Raw genomic sequence first — 24,547 nt, 5'->3', positions numbered from 1 at the left:
GTTTAACGCGCGTTATAGTTCTTATAGGTTTTGGATGCCGGTAGACTTCTTGTCATCTTCAACAGCACATCAACGCTGTCTCGGTAATGACTATAGAAATGGCTTCAAGTCATTCTCATCAGGTACATCAAACGTTTCTATTCATTTGGTTGTACACACGAATTGGTTGCCACACACTTCCTAATTGACTTGTCACTAACAGAGAGACGTCGCGCAGTTGAAAGAAATTTGCGGTATTAGTGAAGACGAAGCACAGAAAGCTTACAAAGTGAGAGTTCACTTTCATTTTAATCTAGGAAGCATGGCATGATCAGTTGCTTCGAGAAAGCTAGAGAATGTAATTGATGATGATAAGAAGAAGGTATTTGATGATGGCGATGATGATATATTCAAGAAGGGAAATTGTTTAGTTTGTGCAACAGTACACCTGCTAACAGATTTGCTATGTACAGCACAAACACGTCAAAATGCACTAAATTTTTAGATACACTGACATAAAAGTTTAAACTGTACATGTTATGTATGACGTCTTATAATTAATTAAGTAAATTAAATATCACATTCAATATATAAAGGACATACAGTAATAACATCAATGCTTGTTGGCTTGTCATATCTACTGATCATAAACTTTACTTCTTGAGTGGCCAAACTGATCGATTGACTAACACATGGGTCTTACTCTATACTAGTAAATGAAGCTGTGTTCTACTCTCTTCAGAGCTGTGTGTGTGTGTGTGTGTGTGTGCGCGCGCGTGTGTGTGTAGTTTTGTTGTGTGCATGCATGCGTGTGTAGTTGCGTGCGTGTGTAGTGGTGTGTGTGTGTGTGTGTGTGTGTGTGTGTGTGTGTGTGTGTGTGTGTGTGTGTGTGTGGTGCGATAGCTCAGTTGGTTAGAGAGTCATCTTATGGAGTGTTTACATTCAGGACCTTAAAGGGTCACAAGTTCAAGACACAGTGATGGCAAGCTATGGCATAATTTCCTTAAGCAAGAAACTAACACACATTTGCTTCTCTCGACTCAGGAGTATAAATGAGTACCTGGTCATTGACTGGGGTCCTAAGAGGCCATCGGCTGTGACGTGACATCAGCCACTGGGGTCCTGGTGAGACTTTGGGTGCTCACACCACAGTTGGCTTCACAAGTCGGTGCTCCTGCGAGTGCCCTGCCCGGCTCCAGGAGTTTGCTAGTGCAGGCTCAGAGTTGCCTAAGTAGCGCACAGGGCCCAGCTTAACAGCTGGGGCGTGACCTCTGAGAGGTAGCTTCTGACATTTAGGATTTTAGGCATTTTTAGGGTGTGTGTGTATGTGTGTGTGTGTGTGTGGTGTGTGTGTGTGTATTTATTGTAAATATCAATGTAAATTTCATTAATTTTGTCTATTTATTGTCATTATCATTAATTAACTAAATATCATGAATGTCCCACGCCACACTTCGAATTCAGCACAAGCACATGCATAACTGCTACGTGACTCTTGCACGGGGCGGGTTTGTTATTCATGTTATTTCTTGATTTTGCGCTCTTGCATCACTTGCAGGTAACTATTGAGGTTGATGCGATTATCATGCTTTCATTGAGCCATTGCTATCATCTTTTGTTTCGATGATAATTTGTTGTATAGCGAGATTGATCTCGTACTTCTCGTAGCTGCATGGAAAATACTGTGAAGCGACATGTAGTGACCGGATCCAGAAGAAAGCAGCGATAGCGTTTCCTACGAATCTTTTCTTGAAGATTGCGGATGACATTGGTTGTGTGCAACAGTACATGAATGCATGGTTCCATGTGACTTTTGGCTTCTTGAAGAACGATGAAATTCATTTGTTTTGCGAATCTTATGTAAAAAAGTAACAGACGCGTACAACTATTACCCAAACTTACTCTGCGCTTCCCAGTTTGATGACGGTTTGACCTTATTAACGATTTTGCTATAGATATGACATCTCAGCCTTTCTGTCATAATGCGTGGGATTGTTATGTCACCCATTGTTGGTATTCCAAAACGATTGCTGATTGGCTCAACAAACTCCCGAGCATGACACACGCTTGCAAACAAAGATAGGTACAAACAAACATAGCAACATAGCGACAGACAGACCGGAAGTCAATTCAGCCCGTTTAGAGTGAGCTTTTCTCGAAGCAGTCCACCACTTATTGTGGTATTCTTTGTTACGGTTGTAGCTAATAACTGTTTACTCTTTTATTTTGATATCAGTAATTAACAATTTGAATTTTTATTGGAAGCCTGTCTGAATTAAACATGAAATTTAAGAGTATTGCTATTTGCCCATATTATACAGGCTACGTGTTCAAGAAATCAATTTAATTAGACTATGTGGTTGATGTTGAGCATATTGCCAAGATTTATATTTACACAGGAGACTAAGACCAGGCTAGATTACGTGGCATCTAGTATGAGGCTAGATTTGGGTTCTCTACTAATCTGTTATTGTGTCAGACTTTGGATATAGAACTTATTATGGCAGATAAAGCAGAGTGCATGTATGTCTGACATATTTATAGGAGTGTAAACTATAGTATACACATAATATTATGATTGTCTGTTAATAGTTATAGGTGTTTACTGACTGACTGTTGCTTAGGATGGTGGCTATAATGTTGAGAAAGCTGTTGAACTGTTGACCGATCGCAAAAAGCAATCAGCTGATGGAAAGACAATGCATGTTGCTCCGTACAGAGAAGAAGTCACAACATTAAGCAATCAAACGTCTGCAAGTAAGATGCACAGACTATTGATAGCACAGCTCTATTGCAAAGTGTAAGCTCACTCTCTAGTAATACTGTATGCATGTCCAGAGCATGTCTAAACCGGTCAAATTAACATGTACAGTAGCACTATCCTAATAACGATATCCCAGTGTGGCAGCAATATATCTTTATAAAGGCAATATTCTTATAGAGGTAAACCCGTCTTTTTAAATGATTATTTGATTGAGATGTGGAAAGCTACTAGACTTGGTCAGTGCACCACCCATTTCGATTGAACGGTGAGAAATGCTAGGTAATTACAGACAAGAACGACATTCATGTACTGTATACGTGATGACTATACTCACCTTTTAGCTAACGAGTGGTTGACACTTGCCATATGCAGCGTCAACGGGAGAATGCACGTGATTGAGGCGATAGTGTGCTTAATTAATGTTCACTGCAGTAGCCTTGGTGGCAGACCACTTCTGAAGGTGAGGTGGCAGGGAGCGAGTGAGAAGGCGAGTTTATAAAGCGACTACAGTAGCACTACCACTATAACGATAAGAAATATACTTTGGAGCAACAAAAGAAATTGCAATAACTGTAATATTGCTATGGAATTATTGTTATGAAGGTAGGGCATTGTATTATGGAGTTTCAACGTAATTTGGTTTCTCTACAAATTACCGTAATATTAAAGGGTAATATCGTTATATAGGTTATCATTATAGGGATAGTGCCACTGTACAACAAACTCAAAATGGGCTCAAACCTATTATATATATTCAGTAGATGGTACTAGTTAGACAGAATGTTGCTCTGCTTTTTGCTGATGATATTTACTTTGCAACTGTTTGGTGATGCTATTGAATGTCAAATTATGTGTACATACTTTAGTTGATTGGAATAGTCGTTCATTTATGTGTACGTTTCTATGCTGTACATTAGGACAGTGTGGAAAATAGGGAATTGTTTTGGCTCAGACAGAGTGAGCTTTGGTAGGACATTCTTGTATGGTGTTACATGTATAACTAAGTGCCTCCCCTACTACAGCCATTTAGCATGTAAATTTTTACAACCAACTTCCAAGGGAGAAAGGCAGCTGAGGTTTTCTCTGGATAAAGCATGCTAGGAGACACCTAAGTGTATGAAATTAACAGTTACACCATTGGAAAGGCCATCAAGTGCTAAGAGACAAGGTTTACACTATCATATATGCTTACCAATGTGTGTTTTGTCCAAACACGTCCCAACACTGGTGCAGTATTTGGTTGGACAAACAACACATTTGGTAGGACATTGTCGTATGTCCTACAGTTATTTTCCACACTGTTAGGAGTTCCCACCTTTCAATTTATTTGTATCACCGTCTAGCAATGACAGTAGTTTTCTTTTGTAAATCATTCTTGTTTGATATTTTGGTTAAACTCTAGATGTGATTAACTATGCAGGAAAAGGTTACACATCTTTTTATAAAATATCTTTTTGTATGCTTTGCTAACTTATGGAAACTGTCTGATTTCTATTTTTAACAATTATAGACAACGGTATTTTGTACCATTAAACTTCCTTAGTGATGGTTTTGACTGAAAGTTGAATAGACAGTTATTAATTGAGATTTTGTCAAACTGATCATATGACTAATCATGAAGATAGTAATATTAAAATATTCAGTTTTCAGAGCATGTGTCATGTTTGGAGTGACTTCTATTTGTGTTTGGGCTGTATTGTTTGTGTGCAGATAAGGGCGACGTAGTGGACTTGACTACCGAGGATGATGAGATTCAACGAGCAATTGCTTTAAGTCTACACCATTCAGTAAGTTTAGAAGGTTTGAGGATTTTATGTCCATTAGGTTTTGTGTGATTAATTAATGTAACAAGGTAATTCAGCTGTAGTTATGTCTGATCAACATTTCTCAATACTTCGTGTCTTGTCTGATAGCTAGTAGGATGATGTAACAATAAGTTTGCACTTGTGGTGGCTTGTCTGTGTCACATCCAGCTGCTGTGCATCATAATTTAATAGACAGACATCTAGTAGATTTATGTCTCAATTGACAGAACACATGTGTACGTATTTCCTTATGCATGGAGAAACAAAGAAAGGACTTGAGAGTAGAGACATCACAGAATTGTTGCAGATTTTAGCTGGTACAGTATGATAGTGTTTAATTGGCATATAGTGTGTGCATGTTAGTACATATTATGTTATCATGTACGTATCTACAACCTCACTGAGTCAGTCCAAGCATTACTAGTTGCTTAGTAGTAAATCAAACCTTTTAGAGTGAAACGTAGGCATTGAAATTGGGAAATTTTGCATATGGGTTTATGTTTACATTCTAATGTAAGTGACAGGTTTCTGTAGTTTCCATACAGAGATTTTTATTTGGATTTTAAGTGGTTGCTGGGATTGTTTTAACTTCAATTTGTGGAGAGGAATCTTCATTTATATTCAAAACGTACTCAACCAGTTAAGTGTATATGTGTCAATATAGTGAGGAACAAACAAATGGACATACATGGTATGTACGTACTGCTTTTTTCTTTGCTGTAGTCTACTATACTCTTACTGTATTAATTGTACAGGCTTGCTAATGTTTAGTATGTTGTTGTAGGGAAGGGTTACAGGGTAATTGCTGACTACATGCTTTTGTCACTGTTGTGTAGTTTCAGCCAGTTGTGTCTCGAAGTGGAATTTCTCAAGAAGATGAAGAGATAAGTCGTGCTTTAGAAGAGAGTATTGCTGCTAACCAGGACATGGCAAGACGTGGCCGTATTGATCCATGGATGATGTTTGCGGATCCTCTAAATCCTCATGAGAGAACAAGACAGGGAGACACTCCAGTAGGACTCAAGAATGTTGGGAATACGTGCTGGTTTAGTGCAGTCATTCAGGTTGGTACGTATTATTATTAGTATTTATGTACATGAGGAGACGAAGAAAGGCAGACAGCTATGTGATAAATTGTTACTAGTGCATGGTTATTACATTGTGAAGAACAAGTAAGGAACATGCAGTAATACAAGTTACAGTTTAGAAGTTGAGTGTGTGTGTGTGTGTGTGTGTGTGTGTGTGTGTGTGTGTGTGTTTGGATTACTAATTTACGTAAACATTATTGCTGCAATATGTCGTGCAGGGGCTTTTGTTGTGTACAAATATTGATTGCTTACTCACTACACAAAGCGTTTTGCTTTTTTTCTGTTTCTTTGATTTGCTGAAATTGTTTATTAGTAGTATAATATTTGACTGGACAGTTTGGTGAGATAGTAATATGTAATGTGCACGTTTGGTGTACTGTAGTCTTTATTTCACCTTCCAATTGTGAGGAAACACATTCTTTCATACAAAATGCCAGCTCTTTCGTTGGTTCCATCAAGCAGCTCAGAATCTGATCAAGCTTTGGCAAGACAGAATGCAGTCGCTGTTCTTAAGTTTATGGAAGAATTAAGAATCCTTTTCTCTCTTCTTGTGGGAAGTAAGAGGAAATACGTTAATCCCCAAAAACCAGTAGAGGTAAACTACGTACGTGATGTGAAATGTGATAACAGTTTCTTCATATTTGAATTCTAGATTTTGAAGTCTGCATTCATAGTGTCTTCTTCTCAGTTTTCATGTCAACAGGATGTTAGTGAATTCAACCACAAGCTATTAGAGTGGTTGCAGGATGCTTTTCATTTACAACAATTAGAAGAGAATAGCAAGGGCAACAATAAACAGGAAGCTCGTACAGAAGAAAGGAATCCAGTTGTGAGACTTTTTTATGGAAAATGCAAGACAGAAGGAATAAATGAAGGTAAGCCATGAATGTCTTGATCTTCATTGCAGTCAATAATCTAACGTGGAATAGCTCACTGCAGTTAAACAGACATACAGTAGAAGCTGAAATGAAGTATTATCTATGAATATCTCTGCTTGAATAGTACAGGCAGATCTTATAATGCAATGTATAGTGATATTGAACAACTGTGCTGCTGTCGTTGTTATGGTTTTGCTTTCTGTTTTACTGCTGTTGTTGTTTACTTAAGGGAAGTCCTTTGATAATGAATGTTTCTTCACGTCATTGCCAGTTCAAGTTCAAGGTCATCATGATCTTCACTCTTGTCTGGAAGCTTCACTTGTTCACAGGGAGATTGAGCCTGTTAGCAGCAGTGAATCAACCTGCTTGAAGGCTGAGCAAGAGATGTGGTTTCTTCAACTTCCGCCGATACTTACCATAGAGTTGTCACGGTTTGAATTTAATCAAACCAAACAGAAAGCTGAAAAGATTCATGATAAACTAACATTTTCAAGGTCTATCTTTATGGACAGGTAATTTTGGGTATAATGTCTGTTATGTCCTTTGTGCTCATGTGGTTGTGTTTGTGTTTGTTTGTTTGCACACGTGTGTGTGTGTGTGTGTGTGTGTGTGTGTGTGTGTGTGTGTGTGTGTGTGTGTGTGTGTGTGTTAAATTTACAGCATTAATTAGCACTATTTTCAATGGTATGCAATGATAATAATCATTTTCCTATACGTATGCATGCATGTTTGTGTGTACATCTGTTTGGCTGTTTAGTGCACATTGCTTGTCTGTTTGTATGTTTGTCTATTCTGTTTTAGTACTATTGTAGTTTTATCTTGTACATAGATTTGTGGTTTTCAGATTTTTGTGGATGAGGATGTGCAATGAGTTTGCTCACATGATTCTTTTGTTACTATATTTAGATATTTAGAATGCAACAAAGTAGATGTAACTGCTCGTAGAGACACTGTGTACAAACTTAGACGAAAATTGGACATTCTGGAAAGGCAATTGGATAAGTAAGTGTTTAGCAATAACAAGGCACACAGAGAGACAGACAGACAGACACTGTAACCCCACTGGTAATGGAGCATTTTGGAGCTTGGGGATCAATGGGTGGAAACTCTTTTGCAAGTTATTAAAGAAGTCATTGGACAAAGTGGGATGACCAAACGCTGTGCAGCTTATCAACTTCTGGTCCAAACGCTTTTCTGTTCAGCTCCAGAAGTGTAGTGCTAGAGTCATCTCTAAAAGCTATCTTCGCTGTCTGAAGGCAACAGATGTGACCTCTTTGCCACCCATTACTTCAGCCACTAGCTGGTACTGGAGGCTTTGCTTGTACACTGTAGTTTTTAAGTGTAGTCCTCATTTTGTTTTACACGAGTTTCTATTGTAGCTTAGTTTAGTAGTTAGACAGTACATAGTACCCTGCATTGCAAAATGTATCATAGATAAAAGTTCAAATATATGTGACTGACAGACAGACAGACAGACAGACGGCCACATAAACATAAACAGTTGTAGGTAGAACCAAGCCCTATTGGCTTGGGTAGTATTTAGTTGCTTTGCTTAGATGGTGTATAATAGTTCAATGTTTGAAAATATATGTATTGACAGACAGACAGACAGACAGGCAGACAGACACATTCAGATAAGCGGTGTCCAGATAAGTGGTGCTCTACTTCATGTGAATAGTCTATCTATGTATGTAACACACGTACCGTAATAACAAACCAAAACTGTTCAAGAAAGATAAAATGTTGTTCCTGGTTTCTAGCAGGCAGACATGTGGCATTCAAGAAGGGAGACTGACAAACAACCTTGGATTAGCATTACAATTTTGATCTTGTCTGCTGTTGTTTAGGTTTACAAGCTACAAATCAAAGCGTGTTGCCCTTCAAGATGTATTTGACCTTGCTCTTGGATTTGCACACACCAAGAGGATGCGATCTGATGATTACAAAAGAGATGAGGATGTTATGGAGACTTCACCTCAGACTTTACAGAGTATTAAGAAATAAATGAAGAGTAATTTGTATTTGGTAATTTAATACATGTAATGAAAAGGAAAAGAGTAAAATGTGATGAATGTTAGCCGTTACCAGATTATTTGGTTGTAATGATATGCTTTGCTGCTTCTGTATTGACTAGTCAATCTATCAGTTTCTCATGCTAATGTTGTGCTCTGCATAAAACTAGCTGCTTGGTCTTTTCAGATTTTTAAAACCTCTTGTTTGTTTGTTAAATATACGTATATGTAGACTTTCTTACTTTCTATCTACCACTTTCTGTTGTACTTGCTTAAGTTAATTAATCAATCACAAGATCCATTTCTGGCCAACGTAATTGTCGTTTGTTAAAATTAAAGTTAATGGAGGTAGTCAAATAAATAACAACATTACTTTACTTAATTGAAAACAAATGAAAATCTTTCAACAAAGAAAGTTAAAGCTGTCATTCTTACTTCTTACTAACCATTCTTTGCTATTCTTAGCTTCAGTCAGTCAGAATGCTATTGTAGTAGAACCATGTCCACGGCATGTAACTGAAGAGGAGCTGAAGACATTACAGACTTGTCTGACAAGATGGAGGAAAGAAGTAGATGAAGACCAACTAGGTGCACCACAGCACATTGATTTTAGAAATACGTGTTGATTGTTTTGTGTTTATGTTCTCTGTTCAACACAGGTTTACGAGAAGATATTAATGAAGTGGTGAACCAAATCAATGAAATGTACAATGACCCTAGTTTAACTCAAGTGTGACATGGGATCGTTTTGTTCTTAGATGTAATACACTTGTAATGAATGCTTTTGATTTTGTAGGTTTTGTATGAGCTCTATGCTGTTCTTGTCCATGAGGGAGAAGCAGCAGGAGGCCATTATTGGGCATACATTAGACCTAACCTATCCGACATTTGGCTCAAATTTAACGATATTTCAGTAATTGAAGTGACGTGGGATGAGGTGGAAAGAGAATCAATGGGAGAACATCACACAGCATCAGCTTATTGTCTTATTTATGTGGATCATAGTAAGCAAGACTGGATTGGTGAGTGGTGGCTATATCATTGTGTTGATTGTATTGGTTTATGTGATTTATGTATAATTCTATATTGCAGTCTGTAACAATGACTCGTTAGATTTGCCACCTGATCTACAAATAGTGGTTGATGAGGACAACGAGAAACTGCAAGAAGAAATTAGGGAATATGACAAGAAGCAAGAGGAAACACAGTCGTTTTCTTTGCCAAAGGAAGTTATTGGTGATCTTGGACCTCGTCCTGATGTTGTTGGGCAGGAGAAACAGCCGTCGGGTTCTAACGTGAATCGTTTTGAGTTAGCAAGTGAACCTGAAGTAAGAGTTGGGTTGTTGGAATGACAAGGTGGCTGTCTGTTGAGTTTCTTTGACGTAATTAACGTAATGTGCATGCACACTGTACTCTCTAAATGACTTACACAATCGTCAAGAGCAATTGTATGGACAACTAACTTACCACAGCTCTCTAAGGAATGCACTCTTGGTATGCAATGCTTGAATGATTTTTGAATGAGTAGTTTTAAAGAAATTGTTTGGATTAGCCATTCCTATCAATATCTGAGTGCATGACAGCATGATCACCATTTGTTTGCAAATTTGGTTTAATACATCATTTTTAGTATTTGAGGTCTCCTAACAAACGTACTTTTCAAATGAGATTTGTGCTTTGCTTTGTACATTCTGCTAGTGAGATTTCTATGTTTTGTGATGGATGATTTTTGGAATGTGTACTGATGGCTGTGTCTATAGAACAGATACTTATTAAATACTAATGAGACAAACCAGACAACATGACTGAATTGGTTAGTTGAAAGTAGAAGGTCGATGTGGAAATGACGAGGCAATTTATGTGTACATAGACAAGTACATACTGTTCTCTAGAACACTGCAGTGTTAAAGACATCAACATATTACTGTTGCACACACTCACACACACACACACACACACACACACACACACACACACACACACACACACACACACACACACACACACACACACACACACAAACAAGCAAACAGTAAATGGGCAAGCTTGTTTTTACAGAAGATACATGTAAGCTAGAGACATCCAGGAGCTAGCACTGACTATATTACACGGGATTGGTCACTATGCAATGTTGATCTATAAATTGTGTTGCCACTTCATCACTGTTAAAACGTTAAATGTTTGTGTAATCATGCAAGCATAGTTTGCAAATTTAAGCAAAAGAGATGAATACAGTTTTTTACTATATTTGTCTCAACCACACAGTATGCTGTCATTTATATATCAGCTGTTCCATGGTTATACACTAGTGTCACTACTTCTTATGCAGCTTACTGATTTCTTGAATGCATTTGGATGTGTTTGTCTTTATGACGCTTGTATACAAAATTGGGATACTTTGTAAGACATCAGTTTATCACCAATCAGACTTAGCTGGCATTATTTGTAGGTTATGTGAAGGTCTGTCCGTTTGTACAATCTGTGATTGTTTAATAACTTTTTTTGTGTTTTTTGTAAGCATCCTCAGGAGGTCATCGCTGAAGAACAGCTTAGATCTGCTGTTGAAATTGACATAGTACTAAACCCTGCTAACATTGACAGTTACGTGTCTGAAATTTTCACTCAACAACACAGCGTATTCATGTCAAAATTTACAAAACAAGTGGAGAATTTCTCATTTACTAATGACACACGGCTATTGCATTTGTGTTGCTACATGATGGCATCTAATGCACCACAAGTTCTTGTTGATCTTGCTGTTTATGAGGCCATTGTGCAAGAGATTCTACTTGATGCGATTCCTTCTAGCAGTCATCATGCTGTACAGAATGCTGCTTATCGAAAGATGAGATCACTGGGATGTACTGAGGACCATGCAGAGCTAAAGGTGACAGTATGCCAAGACTATACATGCTATTGACACAATTTTGTTAAGAGAATTTCTCTAATGTGTTTTTCCTTTCTTACTTATGTTTGTCTTGCTATTCGGCACCTATTCACCACTTTGTTTACTTATAATTACTTACCTACTGGCTTACTTCCCTGCTGCAGGTTGGAAGAACTACTGCATGAAACATTGTATCTTTTTGTGGTCTTAATTGCTTCATGTTTTGTGTAACTGTTGGTGTTTCTGCTTCTTTATGTTTGTCACTTGGTCATCAACATGCAAAGTCTCATGTTAATGTAGTTGAATGGAACATTCTGTATTGAAATTTTTGACATGAAGAGAAAGAATTCTGATAGTCAATGTCTGTCAAAATACCTAGACATCTCGTCAGTTAATGCAGTCGCGTTGTTCTCTGTGTATTTTAGCACTGGAAACATTATTATGAAAAGTTTTGTGAAACTGCTGCTTACTTTGTCAAAGGATTAGATTATCTTAGTGAGAATAGGTAACAATTGATGTTGTCATTTTGTACTCTGTTATTGTAAGACGTTTCTTTCTTTTAGTTATGCAGAAGCATTGACGTATGTTATGAAAGCATTTCAACTGAACAATCATCTTACGTTTCCCAGCTGTCCAGCTGGCTCTTTTGACATTAACGATCTGGCAAAGCCTCGGCAACATTGTCTCAAGGTTTTACTCATGTTAATTAATTAATTTGAGCAGTAAAGTATGCACCGAAATTTGATGATATTTTGTATGACTATTAATCTTTTCACATGTATGTCTGTCTGTCTGCATGTTCGTAGTTTTGCTTTCTTCTGTGTCAGGATCTGCTGGTTTCTGCATGCATGTCTGCCTGCCTGTCTTTCTTGGTTTGTCAGAAGATACGTTTCTGTTTGCCTTTCTGTACTTTTTTGTACATTGCTCGATGCTGTATGTTTTATGATAGTACATTTCTCTTTCAGGTTGTAAATCAAGAGGCTTTGAATTTGTTTGTCAACTTTGATGTTGACAACATAGATAAAGCTATGCGTCTTATTCGCGGCTTGATTATTCCTTGTTTTTCTGAATTGGAGAGAAGTTCACTACCCAGTGACCTTGAAGTCAAGGAGGAAGTAAGAGAGGCTTGGTGTAGCCTTGTGTCAGGTGACAACCTTGGAGGTAGGATACATGTATAGTTTAGATCATGACCGATGCTGGAACGTGAATATGTCTGTTGACAAGTTTTGTTTGTCTTTCCAGAAAATCGTCAAGAGAGGCTACAAGAAGTGCTTGAGAAGCTGTTTGATGTCTCTTCCAGCAGATCAAGTGAAATACAGACGCCTCCTATTCCACGAGACTTGATGAAAAATTTGTTTCGACGATACAATTTAATAGTAGCAAAGTTTCAGCAGAATTAAGTACAGTAATTGATGATAATTATCTATACAGTCTATTACTAATGTTGATGCGAGATTTTAACGCACGTTATATGATTGCGTTTTAACTTTGTAGCGTACGTTATCAATTAAAGTACAAGGATGTCGTATGACACAGTGGAGCGGTTGCACGACGCCGTTGACGAGCTTGCTTCCTTGTTTTCTACGACTTTTAAAGGTTAACTTGCATTGCTAGGTGGTAGAAGTTACTGATCGTGTTTTGCGTGTATAGAGAAATGGTTGGATGATGAGAGATTTGTGCTGTATATCAATCAACTGTGCGCCTGTTCTGTACATCAGTTGGGTTAGAATCTCTCTTTTGTTTTTCTATGTCAATTAAATTCGTTTGTTTGCATGCGTTTGTCTGTCGGACAGTTAGTCTGTCTGTGTGTCTGTGCGTCTGTCACTCCACTAAAAATCTTTAAATATCAAGTTCAGAGTATCTATCTGTCTGTTTGTTGGTAAATATCTATTTATGTATGTTTGCTTGTCTGTCTGTTTGTCTGTGGATAGTATCTGATGGGTTTTTAAGCTGCACTGCAATTGATTTATGATAGACGGTATTGGCAGGAGCCACAGGTGCGACCTCGATTGAGGATGAATAAACCAACGATCTGTTTGTCTGTCTGTTTGTCTGCCTTGCCTATTTCCACTTTGAGTGGGACCGGTTTTAGTATAAGCTCAAATTGTGTACTGTACCTATAGGATTTATGACAAAACAATTTGTTTGTTTGTCTGTCTGTTTGCCTGTCTGTCTCTTTGTCTGTCTGTTTGTCTGTCTGTCTGTCTGTATGTCTGTCAATCACATTTATTTGAACATTGTCTATCATACATTCCACAATGCAAATAACTATTCGATTGTGTTCAACTACGATCAATGTTTGTGAAGTACTAGTAAACTAAACTCAGAACAAAACTTGAAGGAACTAATAACTCTAAAACTCTAAAAGCAGCTATTTACTACATGCAAGGCTCTGTCTGTCTGTTTGCCTATCTGTCTGTCTGTCTGTCTGTCTCTCTGCATGTCTGTCTGCCTGTCTGTTGCTTATTTTGCTTTTGTGTGAACTAGTATGTTTGTTATGCTTTCTCAATTTGCTGTTTGTTAGCTCTCGAGCCAGAGCGATTGGAGGAAGAACGACAACACACTTTGCAGCAAACACAGGAGTTAGCTTTTCATAACTACAAGACATTTGTGGAGGCAGCAGAGTGCTCAAGAAAATTATTCCAAGATGTAAGGTGTATACAGAATGTCAATTTTTAAATATCTGTTGCTACATGTTTATATATCACAATATTTTTAAAGATGCAGCTATTCATTACTATTTAGTTATATTGTTTCAACTATGAGCCGTATGAAACGAGACTTTCTAAAAGTCACGTGACTGACCAAGTAGTGTACTCAAAGGGGCTAAATCACTTTCTGTTTGTGTGGCTATGTGTCTATGTCTGCTCGGATGGGTCACACTTCTAGTCAGGATAAAATGGTCCAATCATGGAGCAGTGCATGTTCACAATTGGTCATATATGCGGCAACCAAACAGACAGCCAATCACAAACCACCAAAGTGTATTAAAAGAGTTTACCAAAACAGTTTATTATGTTTACAAATGTTGGAAATGCACTATTAATTAAAACATTCTGGGTACCCATTTGCTAGAGCCAATACGAAGTAACTGTATGCACGTTATATAGGAACTTGAGTTGACGTTGGGTAACTGGGCAACATCCATGTGATCTTTATATTTATTAATTAAATCTCACTATTAGATGATGACAGACAAATGTAATGCTGTGATCTGTAACCGAGTTCAGTGACCTTCACTCTATAGTTTCCACACCCAATGCAAGGCCTCTACTGCTGTATTCTCTTGTATAATACCACAACTATTTCACACATCTAGCTACTGTCATATACTACTAGTTGTTTTAGTAGTGCGTCATCAACACAGCAAGTATTTATAGAGTTAACCATTGGTTTAAAACAGTGTCTCACATATAGTATTTGTAGTCACATGAAACTACAGTTGCTTTATGCAATTTTAAGACATAGATTTTCAAGTATTAGTAGTGGTTTGGTAGGGTGTAACACAGCTTCAGTTACTGGTTATATTGGAGATACTCCAATATGTGGATCATATGCATTGAAGAAATGTTGTGTTTTTACTGTTTGATCTGATTTAGTTCAATGAAGTTGAACATCATGTTGAATCTATTCTTGGTCGCCTTCCTGTCTTTAAACAGAAATGTGAAGTGTTTGAAAATTCAGCTCATCAAATTTCTGCCAGGTTTGTTTGTTTGCTCGTGATGTATGTACAATCTGTGTCACATGATTGTGTTGCTAGTCGTAAGTCCAACTCTGTACTGTTGATGCATCACACAAAACTACTGGAGATATTAGAAATACCACAGGTAGGAGTTGAAGAGCTAAGTGTAGGAGTTGAAGTGCTAAGTTCATTACAGAACTTTGCAGGGGAAAGGTTGCTGTGATGACTGCAACTGCAACTATCGCGTGTTAACAATTTATTTTATGTTTTTGCGTGACGCGACTGGCACAACAACACCAGGGATAGTTAGTTATTCAGATTTAATTGTAGCTTATATGGAAAGTGTGAAACATACACTCAAGACACATCAAGGTTACTCGTTGTTTGCACAACCATGCTGGTATAACTGTATATTGTTTCTAAAGACATACGACAGACAGTGAGTGATGGCTAGACTTTGACGTTGAGCACGACAGTTGCATATTCTGGTTATGTTGCAATGATGTAATAATTTTTATTAATTGTAGTTGATGGACACGTGTGTTCGCAATAGTTATTACGAAGAGGCGTTAGAGCTTTCATCCTATGTAAAGCAACTGGAGAGGAAACACACAGGACTGTCCATCATACAGGTCATTTAGAAATTGTATTACTCATTAGTTGGTCATTGTTTGCTTGCCAACCAATAATTAGTTTTGTTCTTATTAGTTGTTTTTGCTGTCATTTATTTATTCTTGCTGCTGCAGTCTCGTGTCTTCATTGCTTGTGATTCTTACTTTTGTCACATGTGTACTGCTGTAAACATGTTTGTATATTTATCTGTTTTTCTGTGTCTGGGTGTTCATAACACAGAACTAATCAGTGTAGATCTGTAGAGCTGCCTTCACAACAGGAAGCCAACCTTGTGAGTAGGTGGGACCTTCTGGCAATAGCACCATATGTGCCTGCTTAGTTTTTATTAGCTTTCTTGCTGTACATGTTGTGGCTGCATTGTGTGAGTTAACCTAATTCATCATGTTGCAGGTTTTGCCTCTGGACGTCTTGTTGGTAGATTAATGCACCTTTTATGATTGGGGCAAATTGAATCTTAGGTGTCATTTTTATGTAAGAGAAACCTCTAGTGGCAATGGTCATTCATCATCTTTGTAGTGTAGATCTGCAGCATTAGATTGACACTTTAGTTGTAATGTGAAATAAGGACTGTCTGTATGAGAAGATAAGAGTTCTAGTTGTTTAGCTATAAAGCTAGGCAGGGCATGCTACTTCAATGCATGTATATGAAGGAGCTAGAAGATGGTGACAAACACAGGTTGTAGGGTGTGGCTATTTGCACTGATGAAGACAGACAAATGAACTATAATGTCATATGTCATGATTTGCATTGCTGAGAAGGAGCTCATGTAAAATGCAAGAACTAGTTTACGTAAAAGACGTTACAAGCTGGCAGTTGAGCAGGCACACATAGTAATAATACTAATAGATTAATTAAACGTAAATGCATACATTGTGTGTATGTGTGTGCATGTACATGCATTTGCGCGTGCACACACACACACACACACACACACACACACACACACACACACACACACACACACACACACACACACACACACACACACCACTAAACAAATATCGTCACAATTTTCTTAATTAACTTAAACATGCAGAATGCAAGGCTATATCAATCAAATATATTTGACATTAACAAGCTACTGGTGTTCTCATTAGTTTGTATTCAAGCAGTGAATTCGAACATAGTATACTTTCTAAACTATTCAACAGTGAAATTTCTTCTTCATCCTGTTTACCAGGTATGCATGGATTGGTTCATTCTGTAACTGGAGCACTTATAGATTTAATGACTCTGAAGTGTCATTGCCAAGGCATCAAGCATGTCTATATACTTATATGTGATAATATATATTTATCTTGGTAATTTCCTGCCAGTCTCCATTGATACTAACTGAAAAAATATGAAATTGTAAGGCATCTGTAGCTCAGTTGCAAAAGATTCGTATTGGAGAACATTTGGGATGTTTAGGTTACTTATTCAAATTTCACAATTGTAACTCCCTTGGAGCAAGGAATTCGCTTATAATTTCTTTCTCAGAAGCTTTTGGGAAACCCGCCAATTGCTGAAATGAGCTCTAGCTTGTTGAACTAAAACAAATAGAAAATAAGTAAATGTTTTATGTACAGTACTCGTACACAAATTTGTGAGAAAAGAAACAATAAGTAGATAAGTGTTAGTCACCTATGTTTGACTTTGTGTTTAGACCATTGTAACAGAGGTGTCACGGTGCAGTCAGTTGATGCTAACTCAACTTCTACAACAGTTTAGAACAAGCATTCAACTGCCTGCCTGTCTCAAGCTAGTTGGTTATCTCAGACGTCTTGATGTTTTTACAGAAACAGAACTTCGAATTAAGTTTTTGCAAGTTAGTATTTTGCCTTGAATTATCATCTTTATTTAGACTTCAGTAAAACCATTTACAGGCACGAGATGCTTGGTTTCAAACCAAACTGAATGAAGTGCCATCAGACAATCGTGAGAATAACTGTTTTGTTATTTGAACCTACTGTTGTGTTGTGGTCAATTTTTCTGGTGAATTACTGTGTGGAAATAGATTATCTTCTTGTGTTGCAGCTTATCATCACATTGACAAGACCATGGAACTTAGTCGTGTTAATCTATTTGATATTATTACACAATACAGAGCCATCTTTTCTGATGATGAGCTTTTTCCTCACACTCAAAGTCATCATACTGACAGAAGGGCACACCAACCAGGACTGCTGCATAGCTGGGTCATTCAGAAAGTAAGAACATGTTAGGAAATACAGAATCTGTTGTATGACTGTTTAACGTGTGGCTGTTGACATAATGATTGTTGTGTGTGTGTGTGTGTGTGTGTGTGTGTGTGTGTGTGTGTGTGTGTGTGTGTGTGTGTGTGTGTGTGTGGTGTATGTGTGTGTGTGTGTGTGTGTGTGTGTGTGTGTGTGTGTGTGTGGTGTGTGTGTGTGTGTGTGTGTGTGTGTGTGTGTGTGTGAGTGTGTGTGTGTGTGTGTGTGGTGCGATATCTCAGTTGGTTAGAGAGTCATGTTATGGAATGATTACATCCGGGACCTTGCAAGGTTGCAGGTTTAAGTCACAGTGATGGTGAGCTATGGCATAATTTCCTTGGACAAGAAACTCGCACACAATTGCCTCTCTCGACTCAGGAGTGTAAATGAGTACCTGGTCATTGACTGGGGTGGCTAAGGCCCCGTCTGCAACAAAGTCCATCAGCCACTGTAGTCCTGGAGTCCTGGTGGGACTTCAGGTTCCCATACCACACTTGGCATTGCAGTCGGTGCTTCTGCAAGCATCTGGCCAGGCTCCAGGAGATTGCTTAGCAAGGTCCATAGCTCCTGCGTAATGCACAGGAACCCAGCCATCTGGCTGGGAGCCTAACCATAAATGGCAGCTCTGTATCCATTTGCCATTTGCTGTTGTGTGTGTGTGTGTGTGTGTGTGTGTGTGTGTGTGTGTGTGTGTGTGTGTGTGTGTGTGTGTGTGTGTGTGTGTGTGTGTGTGTGTGTGTGATTGCATGTGAGTATGTGTTTGCATGTGTTTTCTTTTCTTTTTCTCTCTTTCATTTCTTTTTCTTATTTTATATGTCTGCGTAGGTACTTACTCACAAGTTGCTTGCCAGTGTGTCTGTCTTAATTTTTGTCTGTTTTTTCTGTCACAGTTGTTGTTTGAACAGCAAGTTACTATTAGTCTTTTTACATATCTTTCCAATGTGACTGTTCATTTTTGTGATGTTTGTTCTATGTGCAGGTGTCTTCATTTCTTTCAGTTCTTGAGTGGGACTTGCAGCGTGGAGTTGGAGGCAGACTTGATTCTCTGATGGGACAGTGCATGTACTTTGGCATGTCGCTGGGTCGAGTAGGAGCTGACTTTCGATCTCTAGCAGCTCCAATCTTCCAGAAAGCTGCACTACAATCATTTACTGAAGTGGTGAAACTAGGAGTAGAAAAGTAAGTTAATTAATTAAGCTGAGCAGTAGGCTAAATTTGTGGCTAATGACTAAGTGACAGTCTTACCGAGGGTATACATTGCATATTGGCAGTGTGGAAGTAACAATGAGAAATGAAAGTGCGAGCTTAGAAATATTTTGACCTTTGCCTTTACTTGTCTATGTTTTCATTTTACTAGTTTGTCCAATTGTCACAGATAATTATGATTAGGTGTAATAATATGCAGTTCATACCTCTAACTATTGACTTCATGAATTATTTGCTCAGGCCTTTGCATTGCATTTGCATGCAAAGACTTTTTAAGCAATTGACTTGATGGGCTGAAGATTTGAATGGTTATGTTCAACACTGATCGAAGTGTATAGTATATCTACAGAAATAGCAGAAAGCATAAAGCTGTTGCTCTTTAAAGTTTGGATGATAAGCACACTCACAGTAAACACACTACTCTTTCAGGGTTCAATCCCTCATGTCCAATAGTGATTGAACATACACAGACCATGATTTTTCATTCATAGCACTTAATTCCAGCTTCTACCTTTTTTATGCCTGCAAAGAAACGTGTAGCTGCACCATTATCTAAGTTAAGAGGCAAGTGTAGACAAGAGGGAACCTCATGGTGCCAATGTCTGTGCGGTGATCACACAAAAATGAAATGAAGTGGGCTTCTCTACTAGTGATGATTCTTCTTTTCTCATGACAGCTGAAGAGCAGGAACAGAAGTCTCTGCATCTATTTTATTATTGAGATAAGATTTGCCCATTTCCTCAAGGTACAGCATTCGTTATTTTGCTTATGAGCTTTAACCTAGCTACTAGGACAAACATGATGACTGGATAAGCATTGCTTCCATCTATAATGTCAGTGGTGTCATGTGTCAGCTGGGTGTACCGTTCCATGCACTGCTTATAAACTTCCTTAATTGCATTGTCAAAATAGTAGATGGGGTTTCCGCTTGGGTTTGTTTCTGAGACTTGCAGCAATACCTGGGTGGTATTGTGCTCTGCAGGAAACCTCATTATGCAAGGATGTTGTTTGCCTTCGTTTAGATCAAGTTAATATATTTAGTCACTGTACAGTACAAATAGTCTAGTCACCTAACAGATTGGCTAGAGGCTACATGGAAGGCCAACTTTCAACATGATTCTTCTGCTTGGAGAAATATGCAGTTGTATTTTAGCTGTACTACTAAAACAATAATATTATAGCAGATGTCTCTGCAACAGAAATTAAATTGGAACTATATGTTTTTAGTAAGTTTCATACTTGACTATTGTTGTTTGCTGTGATGACTCTGAGACATCTTTGTCTTCAAGCAAACAATAATGTAAGCAAATGGTACCACTTCACTGCTAATTGTCGTAACTTTTAGCAATGCCACTTACTTTCCTGTTTTGCAGTATAGGGATTCTTCATTATGTGACAGCATAGTAAATCTTGTGACCTTGACATCATTGACATCCAATGAGTTGTTTGCATGCAAGCATCATTTGTAGAGCATCTTTCTTGACTACTTACAACAACATTTTTATTGCATTACCAAGTCTTCATTGATTATCATATAGTTATCAGGCTGTTGTAGCAGTAATGTATCTTGTTTGATACATACATACATACATATATATATATATATATATATATATATATATATATATATATATATATAGTCAAAGTTGGCTGACTCATTGTATACACATTTATTATTAAAGCTGGAAATTGGCTCTACGTTATACAAGAGGTTGTTTTGCAGATTTCAAACAAGTATGAAGACATACACTCCATCTTCAGTTGTTGGCTTCTCTTCAAATACTTCATCTAGTCTTCCTCTTGCTCCTCCACACAGTATTTCTAAATTTCCTTTCTTAGCTCATTTAACAAACACAATCTTGACTGCTTTCAATGAGCTTAGGCAATGCGCTCCAATCGGAATATCCACAGCTGTCGTTTCATGTATCAAGGAGAGTCTTATATCAGTTGTACAAGCAGTTTGTCAATATTACAGGTGATGCTTGCTTCTCTGTCTGTTTGTTTGTTTGTTTGCTTGTTTGTTCATCTGCTTGCCTCTGTGTGTACAAGCGTTTGTGCACGAATTATGTGCAATGATCTTCCAGTATATTTTTGGCATACATGTATGCAAGTTTTAGGTTTGTGGAAACAATTTCTTATGTGCCAGCCATCTTTCTGTACAGTGTGCGTGTGTGTATTACTGTAGTCTCTACAATAGGCAGATGGGTACGTATGGGAGGTAGTGGTCCATTTTAGAAGGGTCTGAGGAGGCTACTTTCTTCTGCTCAGAACATTTCAATCATAGCTCAAGATTTTTTTGAAAACAAATTAAACAACTTTTACGCAAGTTGGGAGTTGCCTAGGGGAAAGCTGTCAAGTTTATGATACAGCTGTCTGACTCTTCTTGTTTTTGTGCTGTTTTATCGAAACATTGAGCATGATTCTGAGTGCTATGATAAGAAAGTCTAATGGTGTGCTCTTGTCACAAACAACAAGGAACATATAGCCAAGTGTGCCTGTTTTGCTTACATTGGTCTTTCTGGATTTCACTTGGTAACTTGAAAAGAATTGGAAGGTGCACTTCTTGGCGCTGCGATACTCATGTAAATAGAAATTGACTATTGTGTACCTAGACAATATGGTTTTTGACTTTACAAGATTTGTAAATAAGAAATCAGGTGAACTATTGCTAGTAGTATTAGAAGAATTATTAGTATCTAAGCTAGCAGAACCCCTTGCACAAAGCACCCTTTAAGGCCATGCTCTTGTTTTAGCAACTAAGTTGTTCACTATGTCAACTAGCTATCAGAGTTAGGGTTGCAGAGGGTCTTAGTCCTGAGGCATGTGTTGAAGACATTCGTTCAAGGGAAGAAGAATAACAAACTTAGTTGTGAGGGCAAAGGACAACATGCAATGTGTAGACATTTGAAGATATTTTGTTTTGGAATGGCAAAGTCTGAGAAACCAATATGACTGTGTGTGTGTGTGTGTGTGTGCATGTGTGGGGGTGTATTTATTAGCGACAGTGGTAAAGCAATTCATTGTAATGGGATTTTCATTTCCAGGTATCAACAGAATGCTCTTGACTCGTCTGAGAAAGCTGTTGTTGAGAATTTGTGTCGCTGTGTGAAACTGCATTTCGTTCCATTTATTGTTCGCTGTGTTGAGTCACTCTTTCCGTCTAAACTGACATCACTGTACATCGGATACAACCAGCAGACATCTGATGAACAGTCAGAAGGGAAAGTAACCATCCATTTGAATGTTCGTGACATCATTCATCCACTGTTGGACATCGTGCCAGATGAGGAAATTGAAGTGATAGACAATTCTATCCTAGGCTTAATGAGTCTGCAACCATTAGGCACCATACTGACACCAAAGGGTGTGATGAAGGATGCTCCAGTAAATGATGGCAATAGAGCAACTGCAGTATACGCAACAGCTGGTCCTCTTGCCGATGACATTTCACAAGATATATCACAAGATATATCACAAGATATATCACAGACTACAGACCACAGATACATTGGTAATGCCAAGGGTCAACTTGAAACGGAAAACTCCGGTAACTGGCAAGGCAGACAGCAGACAGAAGCCTGTGGACATCAGAGTACAGTTAATAATAGTGTGGAAGAGGTAAGTGCAGATGACTCATTTAATTCGCTTTCCATTTACATGAACCAAGATCCAGCAATAGAACAAACATAATATGCTGCATTTAATTAACACTAGATCACAAATGGAATCTACTAGCTCACAGCCAGAAGCCAAACACTTTATACAAAAAAAAAACACAAAAAGTGTACATCCCACGTGTCATGTGCATGGTGTGTTAGCCCAGATGTTTCTTCCAGCCATCAATAATATCTTGTGGTAAGCATGTACACTTCTTGAATGTTTCGTCGTTCAGACCAGCTTTCATGTAAGTTTGAAGTGCACTTAAATCTGCAGGAATAGAGTAATCTTTGAAGTGCTTTCCAGCTATCTGAACCATTGACAGCCTTGGTAAAATAGAACAATCAGGAAGAGTGAGGCAATCACCATCAATGTAAGGCCCCCCATGTTGACGAAGATAAGAATCAAACTCCTTCAGCGAAGCATCAAGCTCTGCCCTCAGGTTCCCATCCTTTTCCTTGTCCTTGTTTTTCACAAAAGCAGCAAACTTGGCAAGAATGTCTGCACCTGCACTATTGGCATTGGGGTTGACAGGACGAAGACTTCTCTTGTCAGGGTATGTTGTCTCCAAATATTCAACAATATCACCCGAATCAACAAGAACCTAAAACACACAGCTGACATTTATCAACAACAACAACTACTACACTGCAGCTTACTTTGTCTCCATCAACCAAGACTGGAGTTGTGCCCTTTCCTCCTCCTCTCTTGCTCAACTCCACAAACCACTGGGGTTTGTTTGACAAATCAATGTAAACCATTTCAAACTTCACACCTTTCAACGTGAGAGCCATGCACACACGCATGCAGAAAGGACAATCACCAAACCTAGTGGGGTCACCTACAGCTCCCTGCAAGTACACACAAAGCTATGAAGCAGACAAACCATAACATTAGAGACTGTTTCCAGACTATCAAGCACATCAACTCTAATTCCAACCACAACTCAAAGAAACAAAAGCAGCAGATTAACCTGTACACGTAACCTCTGCTAAAATTGCTGATACCATTCTGTTGTCCACAGCAGGCATCTCCATATACAGTACACTCAATACCTCATACCTACCGTCATTAATTAATTATTCATTAATGAATGAGCTAAAGCTGTGCATGTGTGTGTGTGTGTGTGTGTGTGTGTGTGTGTGTGTGTGTGTGTGTGTGTGTGTGTGTGTGTGTGTGTGTGTGCACGTGTCCAATGTGTGATGTGTGTGTGTGTGTGTGCACGTGTCCAATGTGTGATGTGTGCGTGCGTGCGTATCATTAGTGGTGTGCATGCGCGTGCGCACTTATACTCATCTAAACCTTGACACTCAGTTTGTTGAATGCATATTTGCATACAGTAGAGAGACAGACGGTCTGCGCAAAAACTGCAACATCGATCATTTCCATTACAAATGAGTCTGATCTAGTGTCCTCAGACGCCTACGTAACTACTCGACCTTCTCTGCGATTTCCGCGTTCCTCTACTAACAAGCAGTCGTGCAAGTGTAGGAAATCAAGACATTACGCACTCACCTTTGCATACAACTTCATACTGCTACAATCTAGTTGAAAGTAACTAATGCGTGGGCGTGTAACATTCGAAGTCCTTACGGAGAGAGATTCGTAGGCGATGAAATGGCGAGCAAGAACAGCAGCGCGACAAGAGAGCGGCTTCCTCGTTTTCATGTGACGCATGAATAATGGAGCTAATAAGATAATGATAATTACCTAAGACCAATAGCCAGTCAGCCGCTGTGGTA

General features: G+C 38.4%; 3 protein-coding genes across 6 annotated transcripts; 2 read left to right on the top strand and 1 right to left on the bottom strand.

Moving 5' to 3' along the window:
* The first annotated feature begins 26 nt into the window (after positions 1–26).
* LOC134177218 (ubiquitin carboxyl-terminal hydrolase 25-like) lies at positions 27–12,944 on the top strand. Of its 2 annotated transcripts, XM_062643984.1 has the most exons (19): positions 27–122; positions 203–268; positions 2,604–2,736; positions 4,454–4,530; positions 5,385–5,612; positions 6,019–6,231; positions 6,289–6,511; positions 6,744–7,026; positions 7,421–7,516; positions 8,362–8,504; positions 8,992–9,114; positions 9,186–9,256; positions 9,323–9,548; positions 9,619–9,854; positions 11,045–11,413; positions 11,839–11,918; positions 11,977–12,103; positions 12,379–12,574; positions 12,656–12,944. In XM_062643984.1, exons 1-19 carry the CDS (start codon positions 87–89, stop codon positions 12,811–12,813), a joined length of 3,084 nt encoding a protein of 1,027 aa, XP_062499968.1. In that variant the 5' UTR covers positions 27–86; the 3' UTR covers positions 12,814–12,944. The 2 variants fall into 2 exon arrangements, with proteins under 2 accessions (XP_062499968.1, XP_062499969.1); XM_062643985.1 differs by lacking the exons at positions 27–122; positions 203–268; positions 2,604–2,736; positions 4,454–4,530 and adding an exon at positions 5,202–5,239.
* Positions 12,926–22,838, top strand: LOC134177219 (conserved oligomeric Golgi complex subunit 8-like). Its single transcript, XM_062643986.1, has 12 exons — positions 12,926–13,009; positions 13,064–13,135; positions 13,938–14,062; positions 15,013–15,116; positions 15,174–15,240; positions 15,623–15,727; positions 17,375–17,536; positions 17,595–17,646; positions 17,746–17,918; positions 18,922–19,121; positions 20,872–21,123; positions 22,193–22,838. Exons 1-12 carry the CDS (start codon positions 12,934–12,936, stop codon positions 22,836–22,838), a joined length of 2,034 nt encoding a protein of 677 aa, XP_062499970.1. The 5' UTR covers positions 12,926–12,933.
* LOC134177221 (uncharacterized) lies at positions 22,772–24,482 on the bottom strand. 3 transcript variants are annotated; one of them, XM_062643990.1, is made up of 3 exons: positions 24,321–24,482; positions 23,465–23,656; positions 22,772–23,409 (listed from the first exon to the last, which is right to left on the bottom strand). In XM_062643990.1, exons 1-3 carry the CDS (start codon positions 24,480–24,482, stop codon positions 22,963–22,965), a joined length of 801 nt encoding a protein of 266 aa, XP_062499974.1. In that variant the 3' UTR covers positions 22,772–22,962. The 3 variants fall into 3 exon arrangements, with proteins under 3 accessions (XP_062499974.1, XP_062499976.1, XP_062499975.1); XM_062643992.1 differs by lacking the exon at positions 24,321–24,482 and adding an exon at positions 23,813–23,934; XM_062643991.1 differs by having other exon boundaries at positions 22,817–23,409; positions 24,399–24,482.
* Between the last annotated feature and the right edge of the window lie 65 nt (positions 24,483–24,547).

Source organism: Corticium candelabrum, chromosome 3 (genome assembly GCF_963422355.1).
Source record: "Corticium candelabrum chromosome 3, ooCorCand1.1, whole genome shotgun sequence".
Classification (NCBI taxonomy): domain Eukaryota; kingdom Metazoa; phylum Porifera; class Homoscleromorpha; order Homosclerophorida; family Plakinidae; genus Corticium; species Corticium candelabrum.
The sequence above is the reverse complement of the archived record's forward strand: the minus strand, read 5'-3'. Positions and strand labels throughout refer to the sequence as shown.